Here is a 13,180-nt window from a genome sequence, read left to right on the forward strand (position 1 = left end):
CCCTCACACTCCCTCACTCTCCCTCACACTCCCTCACCCTCCCTCACCCTCCCTCACTCTCCCTCACCCTCCCTCACCCTCTCTCTCCCTCACTCTTCCTCACACTCCTTCACTTTCCCTCACACTCCCTCAGTCTCCCCCCACTCCCCCATACTCCCTCATTCTCCCTCACTCTCCCTCACCCTCCCTCACTCTCCCTCACACTCCCTCACTCTCCCTCACACTCCCTCAATCTCCCTCACACTCCCTCACTCTCCCTCACACTCCCTCAATCTCCCTCACACTCCCTCACTCTCCCTCACACTCTCTCTCTCCCTCACTCTTCCTCACACTCCTTCACTTTCCCTCAGACTCCCTCACTCTGCCCCCACTCCCCCATACTCCCTCACTCTCCCTCACCCTCCCTCACCCTCCCTCACTCTCCCTCACCCTCCCTCACCCTCCCTCACTCTCCCTCACCCTCCCTCACCCTCCCTCACACTCCCTCATTCTCCCTCACACTCTCTCTCCCTCACTCTTCCTCACACTCCTTCACTTTCCCTCACACTGCCTCACTCTCCCCCCACTCCCCCATACTCCCTCACTCTCCCTCACTCTCCCTCACCCTCCCTCACACTCCCTCACTCTCCCTCACCCTCCCTCACTCTCCCTCACACTCCCTCACTCTCCCTCACACTCCCTCACTCTCCCTCACACTCCCTCAATCTCCCTCACTCTCCCTCACTCTCCCTCACTCTCCCTCACTCTCCCTCACACTCACTCTCCTTCACTCTACCTCACACTCCCTCACTCTCCTTCATACTCCTTCACTCCCTCACTCTTCACTCTCCCTTACTCTTCCTCACACTCCCCGACTCTCCCTCCACTGGGGTAGGATGTTAGGACATAACGCCCCACACCCAGGCTCTCCAGAAAGCCAGAGAGCAGGGTGGGCCCCTCAGAGGAGGAAGGCCGCCCCCACGGGGGCTTCCTCAGGACTCAGCCATGGGGGGGACTACAGTTCTGAGGCTGCTGCCTGCCGTGTGAGGCACATGTCATGGCCCACTCCCAATATGACCGGCCAAAAGCCTCAGCCGGGGCCCCCCGCTTTGCACCAGGCCCCACGCGAGGGTCTGCGTGATGCCACCTGCTGTCTCCATGACAAGGCTCCACTCACCCTGGCCAGGTGGGCTTTTCCAAGGCAGCTGGCAGCTCGGAACCCCAGGGACCCATCCGACGCAGGGAGGCCAAGGAGCCTGGCTGAGGAGAAAACGCTTCCTTCACTCGTTCTCTCCAGATCCAACCCAGCTGTCGGCCTCTTTAGCTCATCCCTGGTGCTAGCAGACATTCTCATAGACATGCGATCTGCTAATTAGAAGCAATGACACCGGGAATGGAGTGGCAATCAGCCATTTGCCTAACAAAGTTAGCGGCTAATGAGGATTTCCAGCGCCCGTCAGCACCCAGCAGAGGTCACCTGCGCCACGAAGGGGCCGCCAAGGCAGCAGCAGATGCGTGAGGCGGCACGGAGGATGACTCCAGGACTGCCCAGGCGGCAAAACCTGCTTGGCAAGCCACCGTTTTGGAGGAAAAGGCACTCAGCGCGCACACCTCCTCTCCCCCAAAGTGCCCGACCTTCCTCCACGGGCAGAAACAGCTCTGGCGCCCTCAGCGCTGAAACTGTGTCTTCCCCACGAAGTTCCCAGAGTGAGGCTCTCCCCAGGAGTGGGGGAGTCCCACCTTCCGCTTTGACTGGGCCCCGAAGTTGGAGAGTCCCCTCACTTCCAGATCTACTGGGACCTCCAGAGACCCGGACACATGCATTCTCTCAGTCCCAAGTGCTGGTGGGCCGATGGGCACCTTGGCACACCCCCATCTCACCATCGCACTTGGCTTTAGCCACAGCTTCCCCCACCGAGCACGCTTCCTGGCCCCTCCAGACATTGGTGGTGGACAGTCACCTCCTCCCCACGGTGCTGGACACCGACCTTCTCTCGAGGTTACTACGGATAGGGAGCTGCCCCCGCGTGAAGCCATCCGTCCCGCATGGGGCACATCCCTGATGGCACAGTCTGCCTTCCCGGACCCCCTGTAGGAAGGGCCAGGGTCCCCCTGAGGCCATTGGCTCTGTGTCAGTCCGGCATCACAGTGTGAGTCTGGCCCATGGTCTCCAGCGCCGGCCTCAGCCACAGTGCCGACAGCAGAGAGGAACCCACTGGTTTCTGGGGTGAGACAGGAGCGGGCGTTCTGGGGCTGGAGCGATAGCACAGCAGGGAGGGCATTTGCCTTCCACACGGCTGACCCAGGTTCGATTCCCAGCATCCCATATGGTCCCCCAAGCACTGCCAGGAATAATTTCTAAGTGCAGAGTCTGGAGTAAACCCCTGAGCATTGCCGGGTGTGACCCAAAAAAGCTAAAAAAAAAAAAAAAGCACTGTAGCACTGTCCTCCCATTGTTCATCAATTTGCTCAAGTGGGCACCGGTAACATCTCCACTGTGAGACTTGTTATTGTTTTTGGCATGTCAAATACCCCATAGGGAGCTTGCCAGGCTCTCCAAGAGGGATAGAGGAATCAAACCTGGGTTGGCAGTGTCCAAGTCACACGCCTTTACCTGCTGTGCTATCGTTCCAGCCCTCCTTACCCCCCCAAAAAAGAAGAGGGAATTTTACCAGCTACCAGGTGACCCGAAGAGGCCAGTGCTGGCCGGGAAGCTCAGACAGAGTCAAGTTGCAGGGAGGATGTCTGCTCCCCCAGCAGCAAAGCAGGCAGGGACCCTCCTTCCGCACCCACACGCGCAGCCGGGAGGGTGGCTGTCCTGCCTGGTGACACCTGCCACCACCCTGTGGCGCAGAGGCCCCTCCAGCAAACCTGGAGGTCAGGCAGCAGTAGGGCCCTGTGACACGGGTTCCCTGGCTGCAGTGACGGCTTTCCTGACTGTCAGAGAAGGGAGCCCTGCCACAGAGCAGAGTCCCGGATGGACGTGGCCCCCACCCGGCTCACTACCCCGGAAGAACATGAGCACAGCCTGGAATGCCCAGGGGCCAGGAGGCACCCCTGCCTGCCAGCCAGAGAGATGGCACAGAGGTGCACCACTTGGTCCCCCCGGGCGCCCCTGGAGGCAACCGCTGCTCACGGAGCCGAAAACAGCCCCACCAAACACCAAAAGGAGCCCCCGAACCACGCGCTAGGGGCCCTCGCCAGACCGCCCCCCATGGACGGAGGGGCCACCCATGGGCCCTAGCCCAGCCAGGTCTGCCCTCTCGACCCCACCCACCCTCCAGCCCAGCTCGGACACCACGCGAGAAACGGGATGAAGACGCATGTCCCGCTGTGCACACGGCGGAAAGACCGCTGGACCGTTTCCTCTGGTGGGGCTGTTTTCCTTTCTCCAGAAAGTGTCAGGTCCTATAAGCACCAGGCCGGGTTATTAGCCCTTAATGAGGAAGTCACCCAGAGGCCTGGCAGCTGCGGTCAGGCTCCAGCCAATCGGAGCAACTGCCCCACACAATGAGATGCTCCGCACAATGGAGGAACCGGGTTGTGAAGGGGCCCAAGGGGGTCAGCTGGGGGGAGGGCCCTTAACCCTGGGGCCAGGGGAGGACCTGGGGTCGGGGCTGGGGTCGCTGCTGCTGCTGCTGCTGCACTGGGACAGAGAGGAAGGCAGTCACAGGCTGTCACGGGCCTTGGGGCATGAAGGATGCTCTAGCCGGTGACAATAAAAGGGAAGGAGGAGATAATTCTGGTATTGGTCCTGACAATCTTCCTCCTTAATTACTTTATTGAAAGGACTCAGGGCCTGGCAGGAGAACTGAGGGGGGCCTACCCCCCCCCCCCGCCCCGCCCCGGGTGTGGGGGGCGCTAACACCTGAGAAACAGGCAGGGGGGAAGAGGGCAGAGACACACCCACTGTCCTCCAGGCCCCTTGTGGGCAGCTGAAAGGAGGACACAGAAGTGGGGGTGACCGGTACCATTGGGCAGGCAGGAAAGCATAGATGATGCCCGCGGTGGGCCAGATCCTGGAGCTCGAAGCTGAACCCACCACAGAGCCAGAACCGAGCCCACTGGGACGCCACCCAGCCCCCACCCAGCCTCCTCCTCTTGGTCCTTCCTGAGGAGGGGCCACTTCCGGTCACGGGCTCCAGCGCCCAGGTTCCCAACGTTCTGACACGCCAACGTCTCCAGAAATCGCCGCACCTCTAAGATGTCAAAACACACGACCCAGAGTCCGAGAGATAATACAGGGGTTGAGGTGCCTGCTTTGACTCTGGCCGGACCCGGTTCGGTTCGATTCAAATCCCCCCACAGCCCCAGCCCCCTGCCCCACACATGGTCCACCTGAGCACTGCCGGGTGTGGCCCAAACAGTCTAAAGAAACGGGCTGTGGTCCAGCACAGAGAAACACTTCACCCAACAGAAGCTTAGCCCTGATGTAGGAACAACCAGAGTTCTGAATTCTGTGATAAAAAGGCCTAAAAGATCCGCAGGGAAAGATCGCGTGCAGCAAAAGGCGAGTCGTTTCTGCAGAGGAGGGGGAGAAACAACGTCAAGTGCACGTACAGCAGGAGTCAAGGGGGAAGCTCAGGAGAATCCACAGAGCCCAGAGGCCGCCAGGAGTGAGCCCTGAGCACAGAGCCAGGAGCAAACACCGAGCACTGCTGGGGGTGGCCCAAAACCAGAAAAAGAAAAAAAATTTTTTTTTTTTTTTAAAAACTAGCATAGGGGCTGGAGAGATAGCACAGCAGGTAGGGCATTTGCCTTGCACGCGGCCGACCCGGGTTCGATTCCCGCATCCCATATGATCCCCCGAGCACTGCCAGGAGTAATTCCTGAGTGCAGAGCCAGGAGGAACCCCTGTGCATTGCCGGGTGTGACCCAAAAAGCAATAAATAAATAAATAAATAAATAAATAACTAGCAAAAGCTCTCTCCTGACTGTAGCTCAAACATACCAGAGGGCCTGGGAGACAGTGTCGGGGTTAGATGCCACTGGGCACTGGTGCCAGCTCGGGAGCAAACACCCTCCTCGTGTGGGCCCATGGCCGCCCCAGACCTCTCAGGGGGCACCGGGGCAGCCGCCGCGGCACACGGTCCACAGCCCACAGCCCTGGCTGCTTCCAAGAAAGTGGGAAACCAAAGTGTCTTCAGGGTCGGCATGGCGACCCCCCGTGAGTGACGGTGGCCTGTGTGTGGCACAGATGCTCAGGACAAGAGAGGAGAGCCGTGTGACTATGTCAAGAAGGATGACTCACGGCTGGTGGCCCAGTCTCTGGCCAACACCAAAGCACTGGGATGGACGTGTAAAACGAATAGGAAGCGTGGGCCGGAGCAAGAGGACCGCGAGAAAGGCCTTTGCCCTATATGCAGCGGACCCGGGTTCAGTCCCCGGCACTGCATAGGATCTCCAGAGCCTGCCAGGAGTGAGCCCTGAGCACAGAGCCAGGAGTAAACCCTGAGCACTGTCGGGTGTGGCCCAAAACCAAAAAAGAAAGATTTTGTTAAAAAAAAAAAACTAGCATAAAATTCTCTCCTGACTATCACAGGGGCCGCTGGACACTGGGGGGCAGTTCGATCCCTGGCATCACCTGCTCCCCTCCAAGCACGGCTGGGCGTGACCCAGCAGGCCCTGGAGAGTCCCTGGGTTGGCCAGGTAACAGAGCAGTCGGTGCTGCCTCGTCTAACCTCGCTGACCCCCTCAGCCCCCCACTCACCCATTCACTTGCCCGGAATTGGGGCAGGAAGGAACAGCCAGACGCAAAAGTTTCTGTGAGTCTCTGGCACGATACCGCTGGCCGCTGGTGGTACTCGACAGCTCAACAGTTAGACTGTTGTTGCTACTGTTGTTACAGTTGTTGTTTAGTGGTGGGGGGGAAGGTTTGGGCTACAGCTGGTGGTGCTCAAGAGTTCTTGCTGTAAAGTGATCATTATGTTTTCAGAGCAGTAAAAAACACAACAAATACAAAGTGACAGGGACCATATGCAACCTGCAAAAAGCCTGAAAGATTTGCTATCTGGCTCTTTACAAAGGAAGTTTATCAATCCTTATCTAACCTAAATATATATATATGGACATATATATACGTATTTTAAAATTTTATTTATTTTTATAAAGCTGTTCACAATAATTTATTACATTTAATATTCGAGCACCAATTCCCAGCACCATATTTCGAATGTTTCCACCCTGACCCCCAAAACCTGTCTCCAAAGCAGAACCTACATAATTTATCTTGTAGTGCTTGTTATGAATAACAAATGACCTAAAAATGATCCCCAAAAGTTTCCTTAGAGGAAAGTGTGTGAAGACTGTTGGTATCTCACCCTGGAGCCATTAAGCCCTTGTCTTGGGAAATCAGTGGTGTCGAGTATGAGATGTGGATGCCCAAAAATATTTTTAAAATAAAAGATGAAAAATGCGAAACCCCATGAGACGCCAAGAACCCAACCTGAGAGGGGCTCTGGGTGGCGATCTCGTGTCTGCAGCTTTCCGTCCCCTCAAGATCTCCACCTGATTTGGGCCTGCAGTAACCACACACGTGGGGCCTCACGGGATGGGGGTGGAGCCGACCCTTTCCTCTTCGTCCCAATAAGACCCTGAGTCGCCACCCATGAACAGCCTTTCTGGCTCCTGATCAAGCTGCTTAACGGCCATGATCCCAGAGACTCAGGAACAAATCTCAGAACCCAGCAGGTTTTGGCAGAAATCCCTCCAGATTTAATTGTTAAGGTTTCCGAATTTCAAAATCGTGCGGCCACTACTGCAGCCACACGATATCATATGTTATTCATAACCAACAATGGAAAACAAATTGTCTACTGTTGCCTTTTTTGGCAGATCTGAGTGTTGGGGTGAAATCCCAAATAATAATGGTGGGTCTGGTGTCAAAATATTGAATGTAATCAAAGTAGAGCTAGAGTAATGTGGAAATCATCTGCCCCATAGGTACGAGGAGGTTGTGGGATGGGGGTATACCTGGGTTTTTGGGGGTGGAGAATGGGCCCTGGTGAAGGTACGGGTGTTTCATTGTACGACCAAGACTTAAACCCGAAAGCTTTGTAACTGCTCTCATGGTGATTCAATAAATAAAATTATAAAAAATGGAAAAAAAAAGGTAAGGTGGAGTTCATGCCCAATTCAATCAGCTAATCAGTGGCTGAATAAATAGCAGTACTCCTACATTTAAAAAAAAAAAAGATCTCCACCTGAGATCTTTTTGGAGAGATAGCACAGTGGGCAGGGCATTTGCCTTGCACGCGGCTTACCCGGGTTCGATCCTCAGCATCCCATATGGTCCCCTGAGCACCGCCAGGAGTAACTCCTGAGTGCAGAGCCAGGAGTAACCCCTGTGCACCGCCAGGTATGACCCAAAAAGAAAAAAATAATAATAATAAAAAACAACATTAAAAAAAAAAAAAGATCTCCACCTGAGCTGAATCCGGGAAGATGAGGGCAGGCCCGGTTCACCATGAAACAGGCCAAGCAGCTAGCTCCCTGAGCTGCGCCCACCTCTGCCGTCCAGCCAGGGACACTTCCGCTTCCTCAGGCACCAAGGCTGCACCCTGCAGCAGGCGAAACCCAAAGTCCAGAGATAAAGAAATTCTTCCCAGGTGACACCAGCTACCACTGCACCAAAAGGTTTTCTTCGGCTTATTCAGAAATCAGAACTGCGAGCGGCAGCTGGGATGCTGGGATGGCGGGAAGAAGGCAGCAGAGGGGCCCGCTGAGCCCCGGATGAGCCGGGGTGGGGGGGGGAGCCTCAGGCACCCATGTCGGGTTTGGAGGACTGGAAGCTTCCATCCCACCCAGAGTTTTCTCCCCTGCAGAGTGGCCGGAAACACACACACACACACACACACACACACACTCAGAGGGGAGAGGGGCTGGGCTGAGGGCAAAGGTCAATGACTTCACCAGCTGATGATCAGGATGTCCACTGCTCAGGGGCCTGTGATGCATACGTCACAGACAGATACGTACTACACGGATGCCTGCTACATGGACAGACACATACTACACGGATGTCTGCTACATGGATGCCTATGACACAGATACATACGTACTCCATGGATGCATGCTACACAGATACCTACTACACAGATGCCTACTACAGATAGGTACATACTACATACTACACAGATGCCCACTATTCAGAGGCCTACTACACAGATATGTACGACACAGATGCCTGCAACACAGATGACTGTGACACAGATACACACTACACTGATGCTGGCTCCACAGATAGGTACTACACAGATATGTACTACACACATGCCTGATACACACACAGATACACGCTACACATATGCCTGCTACGCAGATGCCCACTACACAGACAGATACATACTACCCAGATACCTGCCACACAAGCAGAGGCCTACAACACAGATGCCGAGTACTCTGATGCCTGCAGCTCTGGGCAGGCTGACTTCTGGCTCTGTGCTCAGGCTTCACTTCTGTAGGGGGTCAGTGGACCATCTGTGGTGAGAGCACCTGGGTCGGCCGCACGCCAGGCAAGTGCCCTACCCACTGTACTATCGCTCCAGGGAGCAGGAATATAGGGAAGAAAAGGAGAAGAGAAGAGAGGAGAGGAGAGGTGGGGAGGGGAGGGGAAGGGAGGGAAGGGGAGGGGAGGAGGGGGGAGGGGAGCGGAGGGGAGGGGAGGGGAGGGGAGGGGAGGGGAGGGGAGGGGAGGGGAGAGGAGAGGAGGGGAGAGGAGAGGAGAGGAGAGGAGAGGAGAGGAGAGGAGAGGAGAGGAGAGGAGAGGAGAGGAGAGGAGAGGAGAGTGACGAAGGGACACGAAGGGGAGAGAGGAGACCATCCCCTTCCAGCACGGGTCCCGGACATGTATCTGGACCCCATCAGGCAGAGCCCCTGCCCAGAGGAGTTTCTGCTTCTCCTGCCGCGGCCCATCGGGCCGAGAAGCTCTGCCTGTTGGCACCACCACTCCACGGCTTCCTATGTCTCCCAGGAAGCTGCCCCCACCACCACCAACTTTCTCCCCCGCAGAGAGGGACCCAGAGACCTTCGAATGGCCGGAAACACACACACACACACACACACACACACACACACACACACACACGACAGACGGCAGTGGCGTTGGCCACACTGAGGGCAGGAAACAAGCCTCCAGCCGTCAGAGGAGGCCGTAAAAATGATTACCTTTTCCTGCCATTAGTTTTATGAACTTTCCCCAGTAATGAGTGGAATCGTCCCTCATGCAGAAGAGTAAAGAAATCAATACTGCAGGAAGGCGGCCTGAGGGGGCGGGGGGGGGGGGGAGGAAGGGGGAGCTCCAGCTGGAGGCGGCTGGGTGACCCTCATGCCCTGTGGTGGGGTGCCCTGCCCCCAGGCTCCCTCGGTCCAGCACCAGGCAGACTCAGACGAGGAGAGAAAGCCGCCCCCACCCCCCCCCCCCCGCCTACACCCCCTCCCGCCCCCCGGCCAGGCCCCACCCCTCTCCCTATCGCCCACCCCACACAGTGCAAAGACCACCTCTAGCCCAGCGGCCCTATGTGGGCAGCTGCCCTGGGCTTACTCAACATCAAGGCGCGGCCCCGCAACCGCCGACACCCACATCCCCCTATGATCAGCTCATTCTGCATCTGTCCAGACCACAGCACCTCCCTCTGCCACAGCACCGAGGAACAGAAACCAGGCCGGGAACGTCACCCGGGAGGGTGGTCGGTAGGTGCCGGTGTGTGGCCAGTCCCCTGAGAGCAGGGGACAGAGGCAGAGCAGCAGCCACCAGCCTGGTCAGCAGCCCAGGTCCGGCAGACCCCCTCACTCACTCACTCACTCACTGAGGGTCCCCAGAGAGGGGTTCGCCTCGGCGGCACCCGGGCGCAGTGTCCAGAACCCACACGCCCACAGCCAAGAGGAGAGGCGTCGTTCCCAAAGAGGAAGCTGGCCCCAGAACCGCCAACTCACCGAGATGACCCACAATGGGGCCGGAGTGAGGCAGGGAGCGGGCCATGGTTGCCGCTGACCCGGGTTCGATCCCCAGCATCCCACACGACTCCCTGAGCACCACCAGGAGTAATTCCCAAGTGCAGAGCCAGGAGCGAGCCCTGAGCATTGCCGGGTATGGTGGGAGACAAGCCTCCGGCAGGAGAAGATATGGGCCCCCTGCCACCACCGCGGGCCTGCTGAGCCCCAAGGGCAGTGGGGAGCAGCTGCCTGACAGCGCCCGCCAGCCCAGAGACCCTTGACAAGGATGCGGTGACCGAGCACTTCCAGAACCTTCTGGGAACATGCCCAGTCCTGGGCAGCGAGCCTTGCTTCTGCTCCCTGCACACTCCCCCATGTGGTCCCGCCAAAGCAGGTGCGGCCTGCACCCCAGCTGTGGCCACGGACCTGACCCCCATCCCACCGCCCTCGCCACACCTCCCAGTCCTTCCCACAGACACGCGCCACCTACAGGACCCCCACGGAGCCCGAGCCCACAGGGGGCAGGCTGAGGACACGCCGACAGTGGCGCGGGCCCCCTGGGGAGGCGGTGGGCACGGCACTCACCAGCGGCAGGGATGCCGGCTTCTCGTGGTCGCCGCCCTCGCCCTTCGGCAGGGACGGGCGCCGCGGTTTCCGGCCCGCCTCTCTCTCCTGCTTGGCCAGCTGGGTCAGCTCGTCCTGGAACGTGGCCTGCTCCTGCTTATACCTATGACAAGGAGAGCGCAGGAAGAAGCACGCGCCAAGGGTACGCCGGGCGGAAGGTGGCCTGGGGGTGGGGTGAGGGGGTCTGGGGGGGCGAGGAAGCAGCCCAGGGCAAGTGGGACTGGCACAACCGGGGTGCACCCAAAGGCGCAGGGGACGGGAGCCCCTCCTCTCCAGGAGCTGGGGGGAGGGGGTTGTCGACTAAAATAGCCTGCGTGTGCACCCACCCCCAACGTATTTCTAGCCGTGTGCAGTAATTCCAAAGAGAGGAGGAAGTTGACAGCGCTAAGATGCTCATAGCTGAACCACTTATTCCTGCGGGAGAAATGTCCAATAACTCAAATGCCCAATATAAGGAAAATCGGGTCTATCGGAGGCTGGCAACAGTATGGCAGGGCGTTCGAATGTGGGCCCTTTGGTTTGTCTGTGGATGAAAACTTTCGATGGAGAAGTGTGGGGCGGGAGTCGCAGGTGGTGGGGACCAAAAAAGGTTGTTTGCCTTGCAGGCAGCCAACTCAGGTTCCAGTCCCAGAACCCCTCCTGGGTTCCTGAGCCCCAACCGGAAGTGAGAGCCAGGGGTAGGCCCTGACCACCTCCAGGTGTTGCCCCCCCCCAAAAAAAACCCCACCATTTTTAATAAAATAAAATGAAGAACTTTTTTTTATTATTATTATTTTGGGGGGTCACACCCGGCGATGCTCAGGGGTTACTCCTGGCTCTGCACTCAGCAATTACTCCTGGCAGTGCTCAGGGGACCATATGGGATGCTGGGAATTGAACCCAGGTCGGCCGCGTGCACAGCAAACGCCCTACCCACTGTGCTATCGCTCCAGCCCCAAAATGAAGAACTTTAAGTAACACTTTTAACAATAAAAAAAAAAATGCTTACAAAAACAAACACGACACATAAAAACGATCATTTAAAACTAGGTGAAAATGGCAAGACGATAAAGTTACAAAGACCTAACTCCTACCCCTGGGGTGGGGGAGCATTTGGAAGAAAGAAAACATTAAGAGGGAGGGGCTGGAGCGATGGCACTGTGGGGAGGGAGTTTGCCTTGCAGGTGGCTGACCCGTATGGTCCCCGAGCACCGCCAGGAGTAATTCCCTGAGCATCGCTGGGTGTGACCCAAAAAGCAACAAACAAAAAAACTATTAAGAGGGAGTTGGGGGGGGTAATGGCACACCTGGGGGCGCCCCCTATCCCAGCACCGGCCTGCTCAGGCACAAGGGGGGGGTCCCCACTCGGCGATCTCATCCTGCCCAGCTCTTCAAGGAGAGTTTCTGTTTGTTTGTTTGTTTGGTTCCGTCTGGGGACCACACCTGGTAATGCTCCAGGTTTACTCCTGCCTGTGCCCAGGAATCGCATCTGGCAGGGCTCGGGGGACTACATGGGATATCGGGGATCGAACACAGGCCAACTGCATCCAAGGCAAACGCCCTCCCCACCGCGCTACTGCTCCAGCCCCTTTGCAGAGAGAGTTCTGAGGAGGTCTGAAGAGCATCCACGGGTCACTGCCCCGTGCCTCTATGGGGTTCAAGGACCAGCGCCACCTCTATGCAGGGTTGCCAGGCAGCCTACGTGAAATGAACAGAGAAGACAATAGGGGAGAGGACGGGGCAGGGAGGGAGGGGTGCCTGGTGGTGGGGGGAACTGCAGAGGCGGGCCCAGGGCTTACCTCTTGAAGAGATCCTCATCCACCCCTGGGGGCTGCTGCCCGGCGCGGGGCTCGGGCTTGGGCGATCTGGAGCCTGCAAAGTAAGGACAGAGGCTGTCAGCAGCAGCCGGCAGCCACCGGTGGGAGCCTCTAGATGGACCCAGGACACAGCCCGGCTCCAGGGGACCCAGGCAGGGGGAGGAGGAGTGTCCAGTGGCACACGCTCCACCTGAGCGCCCGGCCCGGGGTCTCCATCACCCCTGAAATACGGGGGGCCACAGGCAGGCAAGCACTGCTTTCGGAGGGGGAGGGGGTCACATGCACCCCCTCTCCAGATCTCTGGTCCAGAATGAGGCAGGCACCCCGTCTCACCTTGACCCACATGAGCCCGCCGGCGGGGTGTCATAGACCCACCTTCACCCAACCACACGTCCCCACGAATCCCCTCTATGCTACCCCCCACTCTGCTCTGTGCTGCCGAAAGCTTCGGGCTACTCTCCCACCCTGCACCCATGCAGGCCCGAGTCCCTGGCTGCAATGAGGGCAGCATGGGGCGGCCACTCACCACCCCCACCCCAAGAAGCAGACCGAGCCAAAAGCACAAATGTGGAGGGAGGCCCCCGAGCCTCCGGGCAGCACCTCGAAAGAAGGCAAGAACACGCCCACCAGCCAGCCAGGCCTCAGGAAGGGAGGGGTCCCGGGCAGCCAAACACCACCGAGGCCTACACCAGCGGCTCCCTGGGCCAGGCGGCGGCCTATTCCCTGTTATTCACTGGAGTCAGAGCGTTCCCCATTATCAGGGGGTCCCTCCTTTAACGGTACAGGCCTCTCCCGCCCACTGCGGGGAAAGTGCCCACAATCCACTCCCCCGCCTTCCATGAAGGATC

General features: G+C 58.0%; 1 protein-coding gene across 1 annotated transcript in view; it reads right to left on the minus strand.

The window, feature by feature from the left end:
- Positions 1-13,180, minus strand: part of CHCHD6 (coiled-coil-helix-coiled-coil-helix domain containing 6) — a 204,046-nt gene that overhangs the window by 162,426 nt on the left and 28,440 nt on the right. Inside the window, exons 3-4 of the mRNA XM_056129578.1 lie at positions 12,315-12,387; positions 10,498-10,639 (exon numbers count right to left, since the gene is read on the minus strand). Of these exons, the coding sequence (XP_055985553.1) occupies positions 10,498-10,639; positions 12,315-12,387 (215 nt within the window). The remainder of the gene's footprint in view (positions 1-10,497; positions 10,640-12,314; positions 12,388-13,180) is intronic.

This window comes from Sorex fumeus, unplaced genomic scaffold (assembly GCF_029834395.1).
Source record: "Sorex fumeus unplaced genomic scaffold, SorFum_2.1 ptg000072l, whole genome shotgun sequence".
Lineage (NCBI taxonomy): Eukaryota > Metazoa > Chordata > Mammalia > Eulipotyphla > Soricidae > Sorex > Sorex fumeus.